The 9866-nt window shown below is 41.6% G+C and overlaps 2 protein-coding genes across 4 annotated transcripts in view; both read left to right on the top strand.

Annotated features, from left to right (window-relative positions):
• GSTM2 (glutathione S-transferase mu 2) overlaps window positions 1-9866 on the top strand; it is a 1178915-nt gene that overhangs the window by 135694 nt on the left and 1033355 nt on the right. The gene's annotated exons all lie outside the window — the stretch shown is intronic.
• The window catches only part of LOC115932984 (neuroblastoma breakpoint family member 15), a 51721-nt gene continuing 45655 nt past the window's right edge, over window positions 3801-9866 (top strand). For all 3 annotated transcript variants that reach the window (XM_063701075.1, XM_063701057.1, XM_063701192.1), the window contains exon 1: window positions 3801-4003. In XM_063701075.1, the coding sequence (XP_063557145.1) occupies window positions 3938-4003 (66 nt within the window). In that variant the 5' untranslated portion in view covers window positions 3801-3937. The remainder of the gene's footprint in view (window positions 4004-9866) is intronic.

Genomic DNA, 9866 nt, shown 5'->3' with positions numbered 1-9866 from the left:
TGCATAGTATTCCATGGTGTATATATGCCACATTTTCTTATTCCAGTCTATCGTTGTTGGACATTTGGGTTGGTTCCAAGTCTTTGCTATTGTGAATAGTGCCACAATAAACATCTGTGTGCATGTGTCTTCATAGCAGCATGATTTATAATCCTTTGGGTATATACCCAGTAATGGCATAGCTGGGTCAAATGGTATTTCTAGTTCTAGATCCCTGAGGAATCGCCACACTGAATGTGTGATGGGTTTCCCTAAGATACCTGCATGATTACTCTCACCTTATTTAGGTCTCAACTCAAGTATTGTCAGTGAAGGTCTTCTCTGATTTTCCTATTCTAAACTGAGATACTTCTCTTTGCTCACCCCACACCCTCATCCCCAGCTCCATTCCTTCCTGTTTAATTTTTTTTCACAGCACTTAACTCCATCTATTGTGCATCTTTTACTTAGTAATTTTGTTTTCGTCTTCCGCTATTAGAATGTAAACTCCAAGAGTGTAAGAATTTTTCTAGCACTGGAAAAATGCCTGGCACATAATAGGCATTTACTAATTGTTGTGTGAATGAATGATTATAAGTTTAATATTCTTTGTGGAAACTAATAAGGTTGATTTCCTATCAGAAACCGATCATTATTAATAAGCATATTGGATGGTATTTATAGAATTAGCCTTCATATGTTCTCTACTCAGAAGTTGGCAAACTTTTTCTGTAAAGTGCCAGAGAGTAATTATTTTTGCAGGCTTTGTGGTCTCATTACAGCTACTTGACTCTGTTGTTGTAGTGGAAAATCAGCCATAGACAATCTATAAATGAATGAGCATGGCTGTGTTCCAGTAAGACTATTTATGGACACTGAAATTTGAATTTTATATAATTTTGAAATGTCAGAAAATATCCTTCTTTTGTTCTTTTTTTCTAATCATTTAAAAATGTAAAAAACTATTCACAGGCCAAACAAAAACAGGCAGTGGTCCAAATTAGACTTGCAAACTGTACTTTGTCAATCTCTGGTTTTACTGATTTCTTAAATATATCTTAGGTTAAAACTTATTTTTCCATACTTGATAGGGAGCAACAATGTGAATTAAACTGTAGAAACAAATAATTCAGAAATACATCTGTTTAGCTTTAGAAACTTCCATTTTGCTTCATTTTTGTTTTCCTGGGAACCTTATATTTCCATTATATGTTTATGATGCTACCATTTAAATGACTTTGCATTCTCTTAGCATATGCCACATGATAGTGTTAGGGTGGTGTAATAGTTCAGGAGCAAAGCTGAGCAAAGCCCACCCACGTTTAAAAATTTGCCATTATTTAGAAGGTGCATAATTCCCATATGGGAGAACGAAGAGTCATCTAATAATGCCCAGAGGGCTGCACTGTGAGTGAGAATTGTGTTGCAGTTTTTAACATTCATAACACATTTCTTGAATAAGCTGCAAATGCTTTTAATAATATATCTCAGAGTTAATTTTAGCTATGCTACATTGGCACTTTTTGCTCCTCCACTTCAAAAAACCAACACAAGAAACTATTCTCAAATCAAGCTGTGATTTGGATGGGGCATTGTATTTTCCTCAATAAGCTCAAAGAAGAGAGAAAAGATGTTTTCACTTGGCAAAACTTTTTTTTTTGAGATGGAATCTCACTCTGTTGCCCAGGCTGGAGTGTAGTGGCACAATCTCGTCGGCTCACTGCAACCTCTGCCTCCCGGGTTCAAGCAATTCTCATGCCTCAGCCTCCCGAGTAGCTAGGATTAGAAGCGTGCACCACCACCCTGGCTAATTTTTGTATTTTTAGTAGAGCCAGGGTTTCACCATGTTGGCCGGGCTATTCTCAAACTCCTGACCTCAGATGATCCTCACACCTCAGCCTCCCAAAGTGCTGGAACTACAGGTGTGAGCCACTGTGCCCAGCCCACTTGCAAAACTTTTTAACATTTATAAGGTTTTTTACATACTTGATTTTGTTCAGTTCTTAGAATAATCTCATGATGTAGGTGACCTTATTAACTATTTACAATGTGAGAAAATGGATAGTCAGTGAAGATAAGTAACTTGTCCAAGGTCACAGCACCAGAACTCCAAACCAGACCTTCTGACCTTCTTGATACAGACTCCTCACAGTCACCTGCATGCCATCTTTGGTTTCAGTGCTATGAACTTTCTTCACTGCCTGTTGGTCTGTAGCTACACCTACTCATGAAGATGCCCAGAGCCTTAGCCGCTCCTTGCTCCGCCATGCTTATCTTATGCAGCTCTGGGAGGGGTGAAGAGGCTGTGGCCAGTTACCTCACTACCACTATAGCTATTCACCACCCTGTTTTCTCCTTTAGCCATTTTAGCTACTACACAATTCTTCTGGGCATTTTCTGTCTTAGTTCCCTAGTATCTGGCCTTCCTTCTTTTCTCAGTAACTGTGACCCCTGCTAGCTAGCCTTGCCAACCAATGGTTAATGAAAGGTCTTGGATATGACTGTCAAAGACAAAAGCACTCATGACCCCAATGTTTCAGGTCACAGTGATTAGGAAAATCAGGACAACAAGGCTTGGGCACAGAAGAGCTGGTTTTTGAGAGGGGGATTTAGAGTTTGGTTTAAATGTGTAATCTTTGAGGTAATGGTGGAACAGCCTACTAGATTCAGTTTTCTAGTCCCTGAAAACTAAAACGAGGAATAAGTTGAATCACATATTTGGGGCACCAGCCAAATATATAGCAGCATTTATAGTTAGAATCAAAGTGTTTGTGTTTCTTAATTTAAATGCTTCTCAGAGATTCCATTTAAACAACTTCATTATGAAAATGGAGACTTACCATGCCTTTTTGATATTGTTCAGAGAAAATTGTCATAAATAATACACACAGTTTGAAATGGTTGTACATCTTATGAATCAAGGGGTGGCATGTAAAAAGGTTCCTCAGTGCCTCAATGTGGAAAATATCATAGAATGTTATTCTTCAATTGATTCCTTCCTTCACTTTGGTGTTTATATGGTATCTTAGATATTTTATGTTATTTTAATTATATTTTGTGCCTTTTTATTTGGTTAAAAATGCCTACTACTTAAATATTAACAGATTTTTAAATATCACTTTGAACTCTTCCCCATTCCTGTACCTCCTTTCCCTTTTTCCGTTGTAATGGCAGCCACCTGAACATAACCCAGAAAACTAGGTATCAGCCAATTGATGTTTCAGTGGAAATAAGAGAAAGAAGCACTTACTATTTCTCAATGCTTAATTGAGGAAAAGCACATGATATCTTACATATTTTAAATTGGAGGGGATAATAGGGTCAAGTTCATGCATTATATTGTGGCCATCTTAATCCTATCAAATGGCTTAGTCAAAATGAGAAAGTTAATGAATTTAAGCAGACAAGTACGAACAGTGCTCTAAAAAAGGTGCTGTTACACCATCCCAACCTGTACACACATGAAAAAAAGCTGGGGTGCATTTTGCGTTTGAATAAGGGTCATGTTGACTGGCCATGGCAGAGCCTGCTAGACCATACACCTGATACTCTGTCACCTGCCAGGACTCAAAAGGACATGGGAGTATGTGGTTAAGTTCTCTAAGGACTCTTTCTTCTAAAGGGAAGCAGTTTTATAGGTGGTACTTGTAGGTCTGTTGATTCACAATCTCGTGCTTTCTTGATTGGACTGTATTGTTTTAGTGTAATTTTTTGGACTTACAAGAAGTCAGGTGTTTTCATGGACTCTTCTCTTTTCCATACAGATGTCCAGAAGGCTTGTTGGGGGAATATTGTCAACATCGAGACCCCTGTGAGAAGAACCGCTGCCAGAATGGTGGGACTTGTGTGGCCCAGGCCATGCTGGGGAAAGCCACGTGCCGATGTGCCTCAGGGTTTACAGGAGAGGACTGCCAGTACTCGACATCTCATCCATGCTTTGTGTCTCGACCCTGCCTGAATGGCGGCACATGCCATATGCTCAGCCGGGATACCTATGAGTGCACCTGTCAAGTCGGGTTTACAGGTAACTAATGAGACCAAAGCCAGTGCTTTCCTACCTTCAGCAGATACCTTTATTTAGCATCTTTTAGATCATGGTGTCTGGCTCTTAAATGTCCCCCAGCTCTGGTGCACATTTAACATTATGATAAGGAACTGGGATGTTCCAGACAACTATCCCTAACTTCCTTTTAAGAGTTTCAGGGGGCAGAGAAAGAGAAAGAAAAAGGACCAAATACTTTGACTGCTTAAAGCATATATGTCAGGGCCAGGTGCGGTGGCGCACGCTTGCAATCCCAGCACTTTGGCAGGCCAAGGCAGGAGGATCACTTGAGGCTAGAGGTTTGAGACCAGCCTGGGAAACATAGCAAGACCCCATCTCTACAAAAAAACAAGAATAAAAATAAAACAAAATTAGTCATGTGTGGTGGTGTGCACCTGTAGTCCTAACTACTTGGGAGGCTGAAGTGGAAGAATTGCTTGAGCCCAGGAGTTTGAGGCTGCAGTGAGCTATGATCGCACCACTGCACTCTAGCCTGGGTGACAGAGTGAGACCCTGTCTCAAAAAAAAAAATATGTACACCAGGATGGGGAATCAGAGTTTACTTCACTAAAAGAAATAAGTACACTGTCACCAGAGGAAAAGTTGCTGATGTTATTGACTATTTGCTTTTAGAAATCTCCCTCCCTAGACATTCAGGGCACTGGCTTTTCTGGTTTTCTGAACCCTGTTCCTTTTGCTTCTTCATTACCTTGTTCTTATCCATTAAATGTCTGTGCTCCCTGAAGCACTGTTTTGCGCCCTCTTTTGAGCCACATCACAGCTCTCCCTAGGGAATTTCCCTGTCTGTATTCGCCTCCACTGCCACTGTCTTCTTTAGCTTGCTGATGAATCTCACTATCATTCCCTTAGCTCCACCCAACCCTGACATTCAGGCTCATGTTTCTAGCTATCCTTTGTATGTTCTCCTTGGAGATATTCTACTGGTACTTTCAGCTCACCTTGTTGACAGAAATACGTAGCAACCATGTACATCCCAAATACCCACGCTAGAAACTCCCTGTCCCTTGTTCTGACCTCATTTCAACTCAGTCACCCAAGCCAACCTCTGAGTTGCCTTTCACCTGTCTATTCCTCCCATTTCCTCTGCTACCCTGTAGTTGAGGGCCATGTTATCTCTCACCTGGACTTCTGAAGTAGTTTCTGAATACGTTTTCTTGCCTTTATTCTCTCCCCATCTCATTCACCCATGATATTACTACATCTTTGATTATAAATACAAATATTCTAACAATCTCACCTGCTTACAATGTCTAATATTTTTTCATCATCCGCAGAATAAACTGCAAACTCTTTTACATGACTTCCATAGCTCTCTACAGCCTAGACTTTACGTCTTTTTGTAGCCTGGCCTCCCCACAAGCATCTAGGCCTAGTCACACCAAATTCTCCTTATTTCCTGAAAATGTTGTACTTATTATTGCTTCCATACAGTTACACACCCTTTTGCCTGGAATGCCCTTTTCTACAACTGGTGATTGTCCAATGTTATTTAAAACTGTGTCTTAGTGACCCTTTCATGATTCCTTTAGGCAAATGGTCTCTAAGTTTTATTATTTTTATGTATCACATTTTGTTGTAATTTTTTTTTACACATATCTCACCTGAATAGATTGTGGGTTTTTCTAGGTGGGTCTGAGCTTTATTCAAAAGTGTTTATTAAATTAGATGAGAAAAGGAGGAACATTCTTCATTTTTTCTCCTGCTTTAAGCACTAAACCAAGAGTTCTATAAATGCAATAAGCAAAAAAGTGAAAAATGTACTCAGAAAACTATACTGGATCAGTTAGTGTAGAATACTGTTCTATTAATTTTTCATTGTATTAGGGTTCTCTAGAGGGATGGAACTAATGGAATATATATGTATGTATATATATTCCAATCCAAAGTGTCTTGGTGGCAATCTTAATATATATATATTGGCAATCTTTATATATATATATAAAGGAGAGTTTGTTAAGTATTAATTCACATGATCACAAGGTCCCACAATAGGCTGTCTGCAGGCTGAGGAGCAAGGAGAGCCAGTCTGAGTTCCAAAACTAAAGAACTTGGGGTTCGATATTTGAGGGCAGGAAACATCCAGAACGGGAAAAAGATGTAGGCTGGGAGGCTAGGCCAGTCTCGCTTTTTCATGTTTTTCTGCCTGCTTTATATTTGCTGACAGATGATCAAATGGTGTCCATCCAGATTAAGGGTGGGTCTGCCTTCCCCAGCCCACTGACTCAAATGTTAATCTCCTGTGGCAACACCTTCACAGACACACCCAAGATCAATACTTTGTATCCTTCAATTCAATCAAGTTGACACACTCAGTTTTAACCACCACAAATCTACCCCTTGTCAACTTGAACCCATACACATCTCCTGAGATCACACATAATCTTCAAATAAAGACAATAATTAGGTCATAATTACACCTAACGTAGTACAACTATTCTTCGTACATCCGGAAACACACCAGTCCCCAACTGAAACACTCTTACATAAAGTTAACGATACTTAAATGCTGATGTGAAGTCAATAAATCTTATGTCACATGATAAAGGAGAAAGGAAATAAAATGAAGATATTTTCTTAGTACAAGTGTGTGCAAGCACAGACATGTTTTTAATAAAAGAAGGAGGAAATACTGAGGACAATTACAGTCCTCATTTCTGCAGCTGGTCACATGGTAGTAGCTGGTATTGATGACTACCTTCTTCTACCCATTTTGTATTCCTTTTGCCTTCAGCAAACACCTCAGCAGGTTGTGTTTTTTTTTTTTTTCCTGATGGAGAGGCCCAAACCTTCATTCATCCAGGCGGGACCATTTGTAGTCCCGCCTGGATTGGGCTGTTGTAGTTGCCCATTGACCTTAATCACAGGGCATGGTAATACTAAGAGACGCCCTAATGGATCTCCTGTATTCCATGAATACTCTTTCTTACCTCCGTTCTGGAGTAGTAGACTGATTTCATCTTGATAGCCTGGGTCTTGATAGCCTTGATGTCCCAGCCAACACTGTGACGCCTTTCTTAGCCTGTTTACTTAAAGGTAGGAACCCAAAGTGTCCTGGTGGCAATCTTAACTACCAGTTTAATGGAATTGTTGTTGTGTCTTCTGGTGGCAGCGTTCCTCCCTCTGGAACTAAGACCTCTAGGCCAGCAGAACTTAATGTTGCGGGAACAGGAAGCAAACATTTTGCTAGTGGATCACTAGGGGTGATGGTGAGTGGTACCACTTCCATTTCCACCCCTTGATTCCTGGACCTGTGAATCCTGGCTATGGGAGAAACAGTACCACATATTGGACGCTGATTCAGAGCATACACAGCCTTCTTGAGAACTTTGCCCCAACTCTGCAAAGTATTCTCACCTAGTTGGCATTGTAATTGTGACTGCAAAAGGCCATTCCACTGTTCTGCTTCAGGATGTTGCGGAACATGGTAAGACCAGTGAATTCCATGAGCATGAGCCCACTGCTGCACTTCTTTAGCCATAAAGTGAATGCCTTGGTCAGAGGCAATGCTGTGTGGAATACCATGACAGTGGATAAGGCATTCCATGAGTCCGCGGATGGTAGTCTTGGCAGAACCATTGCATGCAGGATAGGCAAACCCATATCCAGAGTAAGTGTCTATTCCAGTAAGGACAAACATCTGCCCTTTTCACAATGGAAGAAGTCCAACATAATCAACCTGCCACCAAGTAGCTGGCTGATCACCCTGAGGAATAGTGCCATATCAAAGGCGCAGTGTTGGTTTCTGCTGCTGGCAAATTGGGCACTCTGCAGTGGCAGTAGCCAGGTCAGCTTTCCACCGGCCCATCTTGTTTTCTGCACTGGGAAGGTGGGGCATGAGCACAAATGTTAGGACCTGAAAGGTGGTGAACTCTGCCTGGGCAGGGCAAAGCCAGAGGAAACTCTGGTGGAGGTCCGTAGCAGTCCTGATGTGCAAATCGGTCATCCAACCTGGGTGTAGGGGCGAAAGACTAATTGAACCATCTAGTAGCTGGTTCCCTCCAAAGTTTCCCTCGGGATAGCTGGCACTCTCGCAAAAACCCCACTCTTGGTACCAATTTACTGTATTAGTCCATTTCCACGCTGCTGATAAAGATATCCCCGAGACCAGGAAGAAAAGAGGTTTAATTGGACTTACAGTTCCATATGGCTGGGGAGGCCTCAGAATTATGGTGGGAGGCAAAAGGCACTTCTTTCGTGGTGGTGGCAAGAGAAAATTAGGAAGAAGCAAAAGCAGAACCCCTGAGAAACCCATCAGATCTCATGAGACTTATTCACTATCATGAGAATAGCACAGGAAAGACTGGCCCCCATGATACAGTTACCCCACTGGGTCCCTCCCACAACACATGGGAATTCTGGGAGATACAATTCAAGTTGAGATTTGGGTGGGGACACTACCAAACCATATCATTCATCAAAAGGTGTTGGTGGGGTAGAGGGTAGTTAGGATGATCCATTATCTCCATCATGACGATGATGGTATTGATGATGTAAGTCACTGAAAATATTTGGTGTTATAAGAATAATTTCTTCCTGATTGTCAGTTTTGAGTTGTTTTGCTATTAGGAGGCAAAGTAGGGGGGCATATACCCACTTAAAATATTTTAATTCTGGCTAGTGGAAATGACAGTAATGCCTTCTTCATAATTAAAATGTCACTCTGAAATGGTCCCAAATTAAAACTTCTTCCTTTGTTGTTAAGAAGGATCTCTTCTTAGTGTGTTCTGCAAGATTCTGATCACCTTTTTTTTTTTTTTTTTTTTTTTGAGATGGAGTATTGCTTTGTCATCCAGGCTGGAGTGCAGGGCGCAATCTCGGTTCACTGCAAGCTCCACCTCCCGGGTTCACGCCATTCTTCTGCCTCAGCCTCCTGAGTAGCTGGGACTACAGGCACCTACCGCCATGCCCGGCTAATTTTTGTATTTTTAGTAGAGATGGGCTTTCACCTTGTTAGCCAGAATGGTCTGGATCGCCTGACCTCATGATCCACCCGCCTCGGCCTCCCAAAGTGCTGGGATTACAGGTGTGAGCCACCACACCCGGCCGATTCTGATCATCTTTTATACATATGCTATTTTTGTCTATCACTTTAGGAATCATCACAGATCAAGGTCATCCTTTTGGTTTTTGTGATAGCGCTATACCTCAGTCAGCTTACTAGCTCATCTCCACTCAGAGATGAAGAAGCAGAGGCAGCAAGTTAGTGCCTATACATAATATATATGGAAACCAAATTCAGGGTTGATTCTTTCTTTCTCCCTTCCTTCCTTCCTTCCTTCCTTCCTTCCTTCCTTCCTTCCTTCCTTCCTTCCTTCCTTTCTTTCTTTCTTTCTTTCTCTCTCTCTCTTTCTCTCTTTCTCTCTCTTTCCTTCTCTCTTTCTGTCTTTCTTTCTTGTCACTCTGTTGCTTAGTACAGTGGCGCAGTCTCGGCTCACTGCAACCTCCACCTCTTGGGTGCGAGTGATTCTTGTGCCTCAGCCTCTCAGGTAGCTGGGATTACAGGCATGCGCCATGAAGCCCGGCTAATTTTTGTATTTTTAGAAAAGATGGCGTTTCACCATGTTGGCCAGGCTGGTCTCAAACTCCTAACCACAAGTGATCTGCCCACCTCAGCCTCCCAAAGTGCTGGGATTACAGGCATCAGCCACCACTTCCGGCCCAGGGATCTTTCTGTTTCAGTTGTGGGCATCACTCTGAAAATCACACTTGCTAGAAGTGAGCATTTATATCTCTTCTCCACTGTAAATAAGTGCCTCTTAGTGACATGAGTAGAAAGACAAGAAGAATTGCAGTTCCTTCATTTTCTGTCTTAGCTCCCTGAGAT

The sequence above is a fragment of the Gorilla gorilla genome, chromosome 1 (genome assembly GCF_029281585.2).
Source record: "Gorilla gorilla gorilla isolate KB3781 chromosome 1, NHGRI_mGorGor1-v2.1_pri, whole genome shotgun sequence".
Taxonomy (NCBI): domain Eukaryota; kingdom Metazoa; phylum Chordata; class Mammalia; order Primates; family Hominidae; genus Gorilla; species Gorilla gorilla.
The sequence above is the reverse complement of the archived record's forward strand: the minus strand, read 5'-3'. Positions and strand labels throughout refer to the sequence as shown.